This window comes from Magallana gigas, chromosome 2 (genome assembly GCF_963853765.1).
Source record: "Magallana gigas chromosome 2, xbMagGiga1.1, whole genome shotgun sequence".
Taxonomy (NCBI): Eukaryota; Metazoa; Mollusca; class Bivalvia; order Ostreida; family Ostreidae; genus Magallana; species Magallana gigas.
Window position 1 is genome coordinate 35,820,360 of NC_088854.1, and position 15,509 is coordinate 35,835,868.

At 31.6% G+C, this 15,509-nt stretch overlaps 1 protein-coding gene across 7 annotated transcripts in view; it reads right to left on the reverse strand.

The window, feature by feature from the left end:
• Positions 1-899: 899 nt before the first annotated feature.
• LOC105341203 (Golgi pH regulator) overlaps positions 900-15,509 on the reverse strand; it is a 221,285-nt gene continuing 206,675 nt past the window's right edge. For 6 of the 7 annotated variants that reach the window (XM_034447653.2, XM_034447652.2, XM_066076348.1 and 3 more), the window contains 2 exons: positions 1,216-1,274; positions 900-1,087 (listed from right to left, as the gene is read on the reverse strand). In XM_034447653.2, coding sequence (XP_034303544.1) covers positions 943-1,087; positions 1,216-1,274 — 204 coding nt within the window. In that variant the 3' untranslated portion in view covers positions 900-942. The remainder of the gene's footprint in view (positions 1,088-1,215; positions 1,275-15,509) is intronic. The other variant, XR_004596369.2, reaches the window with a different exon arrangement.

Here is a 15,509-nt window from a genome sequence, read left to right on the forward strand (position 1 = left end):
TAGCATTTAACCAACATTGCAAGTGTCCCTTACAGTACATGTGCCAAATTCTACTTTACTTTTTTACAAAAATTGTGCAACTTAAATATAGGTGTGTTAATTCAGAACGAACTTTTGGAAAATTACTCTTTACGTCTTTTGTAACAAGATTTCATATACATTTTAGCTGCAAAATACAAGGACATCCATTAAGGCAAGATAGCTCTTCTTTTTTTTTTTTTTTACATCGAAGCTGCACATGTGACTGAACATCAAGTCCAGGCTTTTTAGTTCCCTTCAGAAAAAAAATTCAATACACGTAATTTGAATAGTCTCGAATTCGAATAACTCGAATAATTTGGGAAAGTCTAACATGTTCTTTTTTGTTTTATAATAAATACCCACCCTAACACAGCCGAAAACACTCTAAATGCAAATGGTAATTTATGGTGTTTTTTTGCCTCGGCCATGTTTTCACGTAAACATTCAGAGAAATAATGTACTGACATCTCTATCAAAATGTATTTAAGTTACATCCCAGCTTCTAAATGTAGGACAAATAGTTTATTTGCTTATTTAGTATACCCAGTATTTTAGAACATTGATTTCATTACATGTATAATTCATAAGTCAATTTACTTATGCATTTGGTTGGAATATCAGGGGAGGTTGTCCTGAACTTTTAGATTATTCCACACTTATGTCTTGATAAATTGATAAGCCATGCCAACAAACATTTTTTCAATAAGATTCAAATACATTTTCACTAAATATTGCTGGTAGTTTTACATTTGTTTTCCTTTTTTAGAATCATGATTTTGTGTTGTTGACTTGTGATTAATTGACAGACTTGTAATCAAACTTGTCAATCATATCAATAGTAATTATAATGATGAACACTTTTTATTTAGGACAAAATATTGTTAAACTTGATATTTATTGATGCAATGACACATGAAAATATCAATAACCATTCTTCTCAGGAGCTTGCTTGTGTGCAATATAAAGAAATCCGATGCTTGACAAAGCACTCACAAGAAATATGACATCAAACCATCGATGGTAGAAATTAAATTGCAGGTCTCCAAGTACTTCTGTGATAATTGACCTACAAAAAATCAAGCACATAATATTTTTCAAGACCCTGAAAGCCAAAGGTTATTCATCCATGCATGTATTCCTTGCAGAACAAACCGTTATATTATTTGGCAAAGAAATAAGTTATTAAATGCATACCTATATTCCTGCGGCATATTCATTCTAATAAGAAGTACAGAGCTCACAAAATACATACCCTATAACAAAACAATAATATAAAATTACTATAATAAAGTAATCAAATTGCATCAAGAAGAAGATCAATTAGTTTAATTATTAACACAATTTTTGTTTTAAAATTAGTGTTTCAAAGGTATAATGTTAAACATAATACTATCAAAACATTTAATAATACCTATATCAAAACCAAAACACATGATTATATGACTTGAACCGTTAAAGCATAAAATACAACCAGAGGCCCGTGGGCCGCATCGCTCACCTGAGCAACAACAATAAATTCAGATTAATGGAGTCATAATACAAAATATCTGCACAATGTAGTATGATACATGCAATTCCTTTATTAATAAAAATCCATCTCCCCCTTGGATATTCTTATGATTACAATCAAGTTATTTTTCTAACTGGATGATTTTATAGTCATATTACATGTTGCACATTGCAGTTTTCAAAGATTCATAACGATTGTTTATATAAAAGATATAAACCTATAACAAACTCTGAAATCCTTGTGAGGCCCAATACATGTAATAGACCTGTGTCCAAAGTATAAACAATTCACAATTTCTCAAAATGCTTGTATGTAAGTGAAACGATATATCATAACATATTAGTTTTTGTGAATATTAAAATGATGATCTTTGTAAAATTGAATCCTCAATGTGGCCACACCCTACCCCCTTGTTTTTTTATTTTAACGAATTTATTGAATTTACACTTCTTAAGGTTACTTTCACAAAAGTTACAGTTTCTCTAGGTAAATGGTTTTTGAGAAGAATTTAAAAGATTTTTTCTATGTATTCCTACGTAAAAATCCCCCCCCCCCCCCCCCCCCGTTGTGACCCCATCCTGCTCCCGGAGATCATGATTTGAATGAAATTGAATCTACCCAGCCGCTATTTCAGGATGATTTCACACAAGTTTAAGCTTTTCTGGCCAATCGGTTTTTGAGAAGAAGATTTTTAAAGATTTTTCTCTATATATTTCCGTGTAAAAATTCAACCCACTATTGCGGCCCAACCCTTCCCCCCAGGTTTCAGGAGCAAAACAAACTCGAATATACATTAGTTGAAGATGTTCCATACAAGTTTCAGCTTTTCTGGCTATTCCGTTTTGAGAAGACGTTTAAAGATTTACTCTATATATTCCCAGGTAAAAATTAAACAACCCCCACCCTACCCCCAGTGGTCATGAGTTTCACAACTTTGAAACTACACTTCCTGAGAATACTTCCACATAAATTTCAGCTTTCCTGGCTGATCAGTTTCTGAAAAGAAGATCTGAAAAAAATTACTCTATATATTTCTATTTAAAAATCCTCCCCCTGGTTGTCATGATTTTCTCAACTTTTAATCTATTCAGCATGAGGATGCTTCCACACAATTTTCAGTTTTCCTAGCTAATCAGTTTCTGAGAATATTTCTATGAACCCCCCTCATTTTGGCCCCGCCTTACCCCCTGGGGTCATGATTTTCACAACTTTGATTCTACACTACCTGAAAATATTTTCATATCAGTTGCAGTTTTCCTGGCTGATTAATTTCTGAGAAGATTTTTAAAGATTTACTCTAAATATTCTTATGTAAAAATTCGACCCCCATTGTGGGGCCACCCTATCCCCTAGGGTCATGATTTTCACAACATTGCATCTATACTGCCTGAAAATACTTTCATATAAGTTTTTAATTTGCTGAGCTGATTAGTTTCTGAGAAGTTTTTTTAAGGTAAGGTTTGCATTTTTTAAGGAATTGTACCAAAATTATACATCATTTTGTTTACTATACTGCAGGTTTTTTTGCATAAAATCAGTAAAAATAGGTAATTGGAGATTACAAGGCATCTCCTTTTTAGACCACCTTTAGCATGAAAATGAAAGTTTATGAACTTTATAATAATGGTGTATATTGTAGTTTGAAACAATATCGTATAATTTCATTAAGGGTGTTGTTTACTCAGGGTTTGAGTTCTCAAATAAGGATTGTTATAAAGTTCAATGTCATGAGTAAAATTTGTTCTATACACAAAGAGTAATTAAAAAGCAGATTTTGTTTTCCGCTAAAACATTTTGGCAGTACTCTAATATTAAAAGTTAAGATTATACATTTTAGTCTATATAATTTTGCATATTTTCTGTTGGTTTTAACTCACTTATTCATTAGAATAATCGTATTGCTTGAGTTGCACAAATATTGAAAATGCTTAAAAACGATAATAAAAAGACACCATATCTCAAAAGTTTCATCATTGACCTCATATAAATTTTATGCCAAAAGAATATTGTCTACATAAATAGACGAAATACTATAAATGGGTTTATATTTTCTAAATTAAGTACTAAATAAAATTGGATAAAAAATAGGTAGGGATTTAAAGACTGATAACGGGAATTCGGACTAGAATATTTTTAAAAAATTATTGCTGAAATTTTAATGCTTTGTATCTATTTTGTGCCACTACCATTCATTAACTGTATTTCATTTTTTAAAGTGTTTATTATATAAATAGTGCCTGTTTGGGAGGGTAACAGTTGAAATTGACACCCCGAGAAAACCATTGTCAACCGACGCGAAGCTAGTATGAATATAACCTTTCACTTTAGCTTAATCTTTTTTTGTACTGTAACTTACAGTTATTCAAGTTAGAATATTTAGAAGAAATTATTCATGTCATTAGTGGGGGTTTTTTAAGTTCGTTTATTATTCCAGACTATTTTCATTGCATCTATTTCATAAAGATTAGATATACACTCTGAAAATTGTTTTTTTAACTGAATGTTATAAATAAAGAAAATGTTTACAATGACAACAAAATGTGGTGCATAGTGTATGAGATTTAAGCGCAAAAGCAAATGCAAGTTAACTTTACGATTGTCATTTAATTGTTACAAATATGAATTTATACAATATATGCACCACCTTATTTTTGCCCCCGCTTTGTTTCTCTTGTGGTCTGTCAGTAATATATTTAGGCAAAATAGCAGTATTATTTAATAGATGCTTATAAAGTGCCGATCAGATCATTCAGAATAAAAAGTGAAATAAAATAATTTTTTCAACTCTTCATTAGTTTTAGTGCTACAAAATTGTAAAGAACAGATAAACATATAATCGGCTACTTTCTCTGTGTTATCAAAATGTGTTCAAAACAGCGTACATGTTTATTGTAATAATTAATGAAAACATATTTTAAAAACGTTTAAAAGCCAAATTCACTTGATTCTGAAATTAAGTTTACAAAACCTATTAGTGGTCTTATATTTTAATTACGTAAGCAGGCTAGCGATGTACATGTACTGATTTAGATTACTTAAAGCTAGCATTGATTACAAGTTCGTGCAAAAAATTTAACAATAAGTATTTTTAATTGATTAGATTATATATTTTTTCCAAATTTAAATTAGTTGTCCAAAAGTTTATGGAGCTTGATTTTTTATATAAATATACATTTTTAGGGGAGGGGTATTGACCAACTTCTTTGGAACAAATTCCTAAATGACAAAGGGTAAATACATGTAAATTGTGCGTACAACATCTACCATAAATGTAAATAGCAATAAGAATATAACCCGCTCAGTTTGTTTTATAATACATGTAGATGCATTCCGGCAGATAAGATGCTAGAAATTTTAGACAACGCTCAAAAACATGAGAGAAGTTTTTTTTCAATAAAAAAAAGTTGGTGTGCTGATTATTCAAAATTTCCGTGGCATTTGAGCTACATATACAAGCACTAAATTATTCATGTGTCGACATGTTAACATTCATATTTTGACTTAATAAATATTATTTTTTTTTAACTTCAATTTTCATTTAAACACATTTACGAATTTATTGAAATGAACATGTATCTGTATCGCACATTATCATGTTTACTTTCAAGATGTAGTCCCCATTTAGTTTTGTAGGTGTCTATGCTAATTTTCAGACTCTCGAGATCCATGCCAAGCTTGCGAAAAGGATCATTATTTTATGTTAGAGCTTGGTGAACTCATTGTATCTTTTATTGATACGCGTAGGAGCAAAATAATTAGCTCGAATTGTCTCTCTAAGAGCGAAACATCCCGGAATCTTAATAAGCCTGCTGGGTATTTTCATAAACCTGAACGGGGGGGGGGGGGGGGGGGGCAATTGCAGCAAACACAATACCGCTTAGCTTAAAAATGCGACTTTTCATTTAAACGATTTCATTGCAGAATTTACGTTTTTAATTAAAACACAATTAGGTATAATAATGAACTAAGGAACAAGATCAGTAAATATGAAAGAAAGTAATTTAAATAATTACAGACTAAAATATATTAAAGCAACATAGAATTAAGCAAGCCATGACGAATCAAAGTAAAATACGATTACCGTTAATATGAAATCACTAAAGTGACAATCATGTGTAAATGTACAGAAGAATAAAGAAGTTAAAGCAAACTGAGAAAAAGAAAGATCGACATTTGGCGAAATTTCTTTTTTTTCATAAAGCATGCACAGGAATCAAATGCGTATATATTGGCACCATACATTTTTTTAAATGCCACGTTCATTGTACTTAGTTATTGATAATGAATAATTTTAAAAACATTCTTTGAATTGCACATGTAGTTTATAAAATCAGTTATTTACTAGACTAAGATATGATTTATTCAGAAAAAATGAAAGTGCGTTAAAAAGACTTCATAGTTTTCGTGACATTTACATTTTCAATGTGCACATGCAAGGAGCCGCCCCGGATTATATAAAAAAAATTATGTATTGATATTTATATATGCATTATTATTAAAAGTTATTAAAAAGTTATCTAATAATAATTTAAAAGTGATATCTTCAAAAGCAAAGATTATAAAAAATAAAACATTGGGGCTATATACCTAACATAAAAATGACGTTGATAAAATCATAACGTAACGTCGCAAGGTGAACAACGTCATAGGTAAAAAAAAATCCTTAACTTTAAATGCTAAATAAAGATATTTATAGTAATTGGATCTTTATGAAACTTCATAACTTTAATCTTCTGACATATATATGTATAAATCCATAAAAATCTGAAATTGTGAAAAAAATGCCATAAGGGCCCTTTTCTCACGAGCGCAATCATATCTGATCAGATAATATCATAATAAAAATCATACGATACATACCATAATACAATATCATATCAAGCAATATCATATAATGATACATCATATGATATGACATTATATCACAAAATAACATCTTATAGTATCCTTTTATATTATAAAATATTTCACAATACCTTATCATATTCTACATTTTGTATCATTTAATACAATACTGTATCATATTATATCGTACAATATCAATGAATATAATATGATTGAATATAATATCATATAATTTAATGTCATAGGCATCATCTATCATCTATCCAAATTGCAAACCGGTAATAACTTAGATTTGGCTCGCAAAGGTCACCTGCTTCAAAAACTAAAACCAACTTTTAAAACATTAACCTTCTCCAACATCCGAGACCTTTGGCTCAGATTCAGCAATCAAGCTTATCAAGTGCATAAGTATTAGAAGATGCACCATCCATCCACCTTGGTAAAGATAGGACCAGTAGTAACTTAGATATGACTATCAAAGAGCACTTGCTCCAAAAACTAAAACCTGCTTAAAAAACTTTAAATATGAAATTCATGACTGAGATTTAGCATCCAAGTCTTTTGAGTTCATAAGTAGGTCCAGATGACCATATATGCAAGTTTAAATAAGATAGGGAAAGTAATAACTTAGTTACAGAACTTGCTTGAAAAACCCCAACCAGGTCCGGACCGTGACACCGGGGTAAAACATCTGCCCCCTGACTTTGTCTCCGTGAGCTTAAAAGGAGAAAAAGGTCACTGTGACCTGATATTAGGATATGAAGACATAAGGATGCTTACATACTTAGTCTTATACAAGTATCACTAAGTGTAGTATTGTACATGTACCTCTTTAAAAAAGTTAACAATTTATTTTAAAACCTTTTCTGGAGTCCAAGTTTTAGTTGGGGGTCACGATTTGAAATATTTACAATGTACACTTTCCTAGGATGCTTACACTGTATTATTATAAATTGTAGTTTTTATGATTTTAAACATTTTCCATAAATATTTCTATTTGTTTAACTTTGACCCTCTTCCCCTTGGGGCCAATACTATTTGAGGATTGAGCACTATATAGTTCTTGAGAAAAAGATTTTTGAAGACACAAAAAACTAATGATTCACAAAATATTGAATTCCACATATTTTATGTATCATATGAATAAACGGCCTTTGAACAATTAAGGTGTTTAAAAGTAAATAAATCCAATACTATATAGAAAATTAGAATTATCCGTTGGATCAACACATAAATATTGAGTTTCCCTTCCATTTCATAGCCACAAAAGCGCAGGGGAACATAAATAATGAAGAGTTGTATACATCATAAGCAAACACCCTCTCAGTGAAACTTGATGTCTTCAAGAACTAATATAATTTGTATTTTTGTTAAGATGTACCTTGTGATGCATATTATTTACTACAAGTACGAATAACTTCAAATTTCAATTCTTTTCTTAGTGCATCGATCCCAATTTAACTAATTTTAGACTGCAATCACAATCACAAGACACTTGTGAACTGTAAACTGATAGGTGATGATTAATAACACGTGAAACCTCCAATATGATAATAAAGAGATCAGTCTTTTAAATTATATAAACGAGGCAACACAGAGTGAACAACAATTATCTGATAATATACTTGTGTGAGCCAATATTTATATTTTAAGAGAAAGTGGAAAATCAAAATAAATGAATAAAACACTTCTAATCTGATAATTATTTTATAAAGGAAACTGGTCTGGTAGAGTATCGGTATTTTTTTCCACTCAATATGTGCATCACAAAATATTTATGAGAAAAGTAATTGAAAGTAATCAAGAAAGTAATTATAATTACATTGAAATTCAAAAAAAATTAATTACGATTACAAGTAATCGAAAATCTCTTTGATTACAAATTACTGTACATTACTTGAAAAAGAGTAATAATTACAATCGATTACAATTACTTGATTATGATTACCCCATGCCTGTATCTCACAGCTATATAAGTCTGAACAAAATATAAAATTTCATACATTTTTACCGTGTGGCTATATTGATCCTACACAATTGCTTGGGTCCTGGCCCAAGGGTGATGAATTGCACAAATAAGTTAAAGGGTTTAAAAAAGATCATAACCATGCATTCAGTTTAATTTTCCCTTCTGTGGATGTAGAGAAGAAGATTTTCTAAGATTAATACATTTTCACTATATGGCCATATTTGCCAAACTAATTAAATACTAATTACTTTGCAAATGTAATTAATTTAATAACACATTGCATTTGAGAATAAGATGTTTGTGAAACACTTATGCCCCCCACAGGATGAATGACCATCTTTAAGTTCTCCTTAAAGATAGCTTAAAGATGCTTAAAGGTAGCTTAAAGATGATCTTTAAGCCACCTTTAAGCTACCTTTAAGCTATATGTGTTGCTTAAAGATGGCTTAAAGAAAGCGTAAAGATGGCTTAAAGGCAGCTTAAAGACTATCTTTAAGCCACCTTTAAGCCACCTTTAAGGACAACTTATAGGTCCTTAATGTCCAAACTTCTTTAAGCCACCTTTAAGCCACCTTTAAGCTACCTTTAAGCCACCTTTAAGCCATTAAAAAAAATTTATTTCAATATTGTGCTTAATTTCCAACAAAATGTATTAACTTTATGAAAGAAAAGGTATTAAAACGGTTTTTGTTCTAGAAAGAAAAATGAAAAAAAAAACACAAAAAAAAAAACCGGCCACGGCGAGAATTGAACCCGGGACCCTTAGAGTACTAGCATCACCACACTTCCTCTGCGCCACGGCAACTTATTTATACATGAGCGTTTTTATATCCTATATATCAGTGGATATTGAATCACTGTATTGAATGTGTTTACTTGAAAAGATTTTGACAAACCATTCAGTTTGTAACAATCAATTATATCTAATTTATAAATAATACTTTGAAAATGAATTACAAATGTAAATTAACTTTTATTCACTTGACTTATCGTATACTCGTACATACTAAGATTCAACGCCTTTAGAAACCCTGACGTGCACCTGGGCACACGACACACCTGTTGTGTATATCTTGTATATTCTGTGTTAGTTCCAGGGGTTTTCTTAAGTTGGACAAACAATAGACTTTAATTAGATATACACAAACATGCACCTGGGCACGCGACACAACTGTTGTGTATATCTTGTATATTCTGTGTTAGTTCCAGGGGTTTTCTTAAGTTGGACAAACAATAGACTCTAATTAGATATACACAAACGAACAAAACTATGTCTAGACAAACAAAGCAGTAATATCCTGCCCGATATAACAAAGGCAGTTGAAAGTCTTTTCATCTTTTAACATGTATCTAGAGGATCTAGAATTAGAAATAATGAAAATTGAAAAAAAAAATACAAACCTTAAACCGATTATCAAATTAAATCATGCATTTTTGGTTCATTATCTTTATTTTGTTTAATAACCGGAGGAACAGAGAGAGAGAGAGAAAAAGAGAGAGAGAGAGAGAGAGAGAGAGAGAGAGAGATTTTTTTCACCGATTAATTTATAATAGGAAATAAACATACTTTAATTAGTTTTTTGCACATATTAAGATACAGAGACTGCGCTCATCCCTACAATAATTTTGAAACCCCCAAAAAATTATAAAGAATTTTATAACGGCAATCTGTGTCCAGCAGAGCGGTGCTGATGATAGCGATCTGTGTTTAATGGAGCGACGATTAAAACCGCCTGGAACACCCCCCCCCTTCCTTGGAAATTATATTATCACTCGGATGACCCCCTCCCATCTCTATAAAAGAGCTTTTGCATTTAATATATGTTTTTATTGTTCAGCTTGATCAATATTGACTTAAAGGCCACTTAAAGACAGTGTAAAGGCAGTGTAAAGAGAGCGTAAATGCCACTTAAAGATGCTTAAAGATGGCTTAAAGGTGGCTTAAAGGTGGCTTAAAGAAGTTTGGACATTAAGGACCTATAAGCACTTGCTTAAAGGTGACTTAAAGGCGGCTTAAAGGTTGTATAGCCTTTAAGCTCCTTTAAGTCACCTTTAAGCCACCTTTAAGGACTTGCTTAAAGATGGTTTTTCGCCCTGTGCCCTCCCTTGGAAACATCCACAAAGAAAATGAACGTAAACTGCAAATGATTGGAATTTTTCTAAGTCCAAGGGGCATAATTCTGTCGAAAATGGCTCGATCTTACCTTATATTATACTTGACTTAGATATTATCATGATAAACCTGTATACCATATTTTATTTCAATATGTTCATCCTCTGCAAAGAAAATGATTGGAAACTGCTAATAACTGGAATTTTTCTACGTCCAAGTGTCAAAAATGGCTCGATCATACCTTATATTAAACTTGACTTAGATATTGCCATGATTAACCTGTATACAAAATTTCATATCAATATGTTCATCCTCTGTGAAGAAAATGAGTGGAAAATGCAAAAAACTGGAATATTTCTATGCAGTAGAAACAGACTCTAACCAATCAGATTCCGAATTACTATTCTCTGCGATACTATCATGTCAGTGCCTACGGTTCAATTGGAGTCTATCATGTTTTGACGCAGATTATGCACATTAGAATACAACAAAAGTAAGCATGCTATACATGGTTGTTTAGATAATTTATTGTAGAAGAAAATGGTACTAAACACCTTTGCATTGCATTTCGTATAAAAGCGAAAACGAATGCAACACACGGGAGGGGGTGGTTTAACTCATTCGGAGTTAGATACCTTGTGTTATTATTATACAATAGGGTAAAAAAAATTTCTCAGAAACAAGTGCCTGTGGTATAAACACTGATTAAAAGAAACAAAGTATTATACTACATGTTTATAAGCACATATAGATCTTAACACGTTGTCTATAGCTTGATTCGCCGCATTTTATTCACAGAGTTGGACTGTGGTTATGCCCGGTATGAAGGTAAAAAGACATTTACACGCATTTTTATTGAACGCAAGCGCCGATGAATCTTTTTGTATATATGCAGAGATCCTGGAAATTTTACAGGGGGGTTTGAAGAATAATTTTCTCTTTCGAGGAGGGGGAGCATGCGCGGATTAGAAAATTTTTCCGGGGTGGGGGTTGAGGGTCTGACCGTTATTTGAGTTTGCCAAGGGATGTCCGAGGCATATTTTGTTGGTAAGTTTATAATGTACACGTAATTGAAAGAAATTTTGCGGTTGGGGGGGGGGGGGGGGGGGTCTGGAACCCTTTCCCATCCCTTCTAGATCCGCGCATGGAGAAGACCGATGCCGGTAATTTTACTGCAATTTTAACCTTTTTTATTTAATTATTCATTTTCAAAATTATCGGAATGCCAATATTACCTTTCAAAGCAGTTAAAACTTAAGATACGAACAATTTAGTCTCGGTGAGTATTGCGTCCGCGTACGAAAGAAATGGCAATATTCAAGAAATTCGGATGGACGATCTGGATCCTAGGTCGTCCATCCGATTCTTTTTCAGACTAAGAGTTACAGACCTTCAGTTAGAGATTGTCAAATTCTTATTGATTATGTCAATTTGTTTTGTCTCAAAGAATCATTTTTTTTAATCAATTAAGTTTTACCTTAAAAAAAGAAAGAAATCGAGCTGAATTTTCAATGTTAGCATTTTACAATTTCATAGTCTAATAAAATTTCAAGAAACAACTCGTCATTGCTTTATCCGAAATATTGTATGGGAAAAAAGATTTAGATTGCATTTTTTTTAAATAACAAAAGGATATACAAAATGAACTTAGATTAACCGCTAACAAACAGGCATAAAGAGAGACTGAGAACTAATTTCTTCTCTTTTTTACATCAAAAGAAAGTCAAGAATAAATCAAAATATATTTTTTCTTTATATGCGTTAATGGAAACGTAGATCAGCAAGGGGTTCTTTGTCGTGCAAGCACCTACTTAACATATTGTTACACGGGTCTAAAACGATGACAAATATCGAAAAGGCAATATTGTGGGTGAAGGATAAATATGTACATGTAGTTTGTTTTTTAGGTTTAATTTTGATGCATGTAATTATATTTATCTGCATCAGTTTTGTTTGTTGTTTTGTTTTGTTTATTAAAAAGGGGAATAAAGAAAATGAGTAATTTCCAGGCCCGTAGCATCGCTTTTGAAAGTGTGTGTGTGTGTGGGTGGGTGGGGGGGGGGGGCAAACTCATCCAACAGATCTTGACAAGCAAAAAAAAAGGAATTTTTAATTTTCCAAAATCTTCACAATCTAATGGGGGTGGGGATGGGGGGGGGGGGTGCTTAGTATATCTAAAACTTCAATTTCAATCCTTATTTCATGATTTTAATTTCATACCATTTTTTTTTTACATACGCCCAAAATAGTTTGGGGGGGGGGGCAACTCCATGATAATTCAATTTTTTATATGTAAATTTTAAAAATTAGTTGCTGCAAGAAAAAGTGGGCATGCTCTCCCCCCCCCCCCCCACGAATTTTCCCATATGAAGTCAAGCATATATTTCCTTATTATCATAGCATGTTGAAAAAAAGAAATATTGTATCAAGCAGTTATTATGCGCAGATCATGCATGCATTCCTCTATGGTTTTCACAATTACATGAACTTACTAAGGAAAGATATATTTCCAGATAATATCGGTAACTTATAGTTCATTTAACAGTTAAGTTCCAGCTTGTCTTCTGCCACATGCAAGCACGTGTGTAATCCTGATTTAGAAATAGGTATCATGACCGATGTAAGGGGGGGGGGGGTTGTCATCGTCGCAACAAGATTGTGTACTAGCGTACTAGAGTGTACATTCATTTTTAATTTATTATTGATGTTGAATTATTATTAACAAACAAAATCATTAATTAATTATAACATGCAGTCTGGAAAGTTAACTGGAAGAACTAAAATGCCAGGGGGTTTTGATTTCTCTATCTGCTGGACGATTTCATTTGCCTTAAATGTATAGGGTGTAAGGATGCCCGCCTACTAAATGCACAACCATGCCCACACGTCAACCGATTACAAATGGCTGTATTATGGATTTATAAATCGTTCTAAAAGATTGAATCTGATATATCATTGTTAACAATTCAAAACTTTGAATTATTAAATTGGTTTTTATACTTACCCCGACCCTTACGAAAGAATCAATCCTGACCAATGGAAATTTTATTTACATGACTCCGCGCCAGAATGTCTCATTAATTTTTCGCAGTTAAAATAGACGAGTCCAAAAAAGGAACTTTTGAGACACATCATACAATGTGACCATATACCGTGAATACAGTTTACTTTGCGTCTATTTTCTTATTTTGAGAGTCCTTCGAATCATTGCTTGAAAATGAGAGAAAACCTTGAATGCTGTTAATCTTTATATCATATAACATTTGAAACTGTTTTCATTCCACCCACAAGCTTGAAATTATGAAATAATTTTAATGAAAACAATATAAATAGTCGTCATAAATCCCCTATCAAACGACATATTACCACTTGGATCTGCGCGTCTTTTTAAAGGGGGGGGGGGGGGTCTGGAACCCAAATGTTCAAATATTTTTTTTTCCATTTTCAATGTTTATATTGATAAATATAGAAGTTTATTACCTATACTTAAAGGGATTTGGACACGATTTGACTTTAAGGTGGTATGGGACACTTCAATGTTGTGACGTATTGTTTATCGAAATAAACAATAAAATAAAGTGTAATTATATATTTCCAAAAGTGGTCGCCTAACTCCGTAGCGCAGTGGGTTAGAGAATTTATTACAAACCTGTAAGTCATTAGTTCGAATTCCGCTGGGGGTTTTACAATTTCTACCTTTTCAAATATTTTTAAAAGCTATATTTTGGTTAGATATTGTAAAATTTGAAAATTCTAAACCGGTGAAAGTTTTCCAATTATATAGTACTTTAATCCACATTGATATCGACAGATGTCCCATACCACCTTAAATTTTCAAATTTTATTTTTCCATTTTCAATGTTTATACTGAGAAATATTATAAATTAGAAGTCCATAATGCTCTGTAAAAATTTGAACTCAAATATTAAGTTATTATCAAGATACAGAGTTTATAATTCTTTGTTGTAAACCAAGCTCGAATATTGTCATTTTTAATGTATTTGTTGTATTGGTGTAAATTTCAAATGTAGCTTACTTTTGTTGATAATAGTAATAAGATATTGAGTTTGTTTAAATTATTTTTTACATGTCATTTTGTCTTAGAAATGGTAATACTCTTCATTACATTTTTTGCAAACAACTATAAGACTCGAGCTTTGTTTACATAGCTATCAATTCTTCCTCTGTATCTCGCTTGTAACTAGACTTTAACATTTAATATTTTGGTCAATCATTTAAAATACACCAATAAACCATTTTATACATAAAAATAAAAATAAAATTTTGATCTCAAATCGTGTCCAAGTCCCTTTAAAGAACCCAACTCTGATCACAGGATTCCACTTTACTACAGATGCATTCGCCTTTTCTTAGTCATATCCAAGGTATAAAGTTACAGTGCTAAACAACAGGTTAACAATTTACTTAGAGGATAACAAACTTTTAGTCAATGAACAAAATGGATTTAGAAAAGACCGAAGTTGTGAAGATCATGTTTTTACTCTGAACAGTATAATACAAAATAGAGATTCCACATTCGTTACATTTATACATAAATCCCATACATATATTTCATTGTATTGATGAATCATTTGCATGTTATTTGCATACTGTAATATGAACCTGGACATTCTAGGCTATTATTTCATTCATTCTTTGTTATAATCATGATATATTTTTTTTTAATGTACAAAGGTGGATCCAAAAGAAATGTCAAACTATGCATCGCGTTTCACTCTGGCGCTGTATTGTATAGAATGATAGATCAAAATTTTCCTTATCAAAATTCTAATTTGAAGTAAAATTTATAGCATGACATATATGTGACATCGCCGCTTCATGAATTTATGTCTTTTGTAAGGTTTGCATTTCTGAAAAAAATACATGCTTCAAAATTTGAAAAAGACCCAAACAACACAATATTTTGAAAAAGAATAAATCATAGTCTTTTTCTAACTGTTTTAAAAAAAATACGAAACGTTACCGTCCATTTTGAATATCTACGCAATGCCTTTTGTCTCTAGATCAAGGAATAAAAGGACTGGACATTT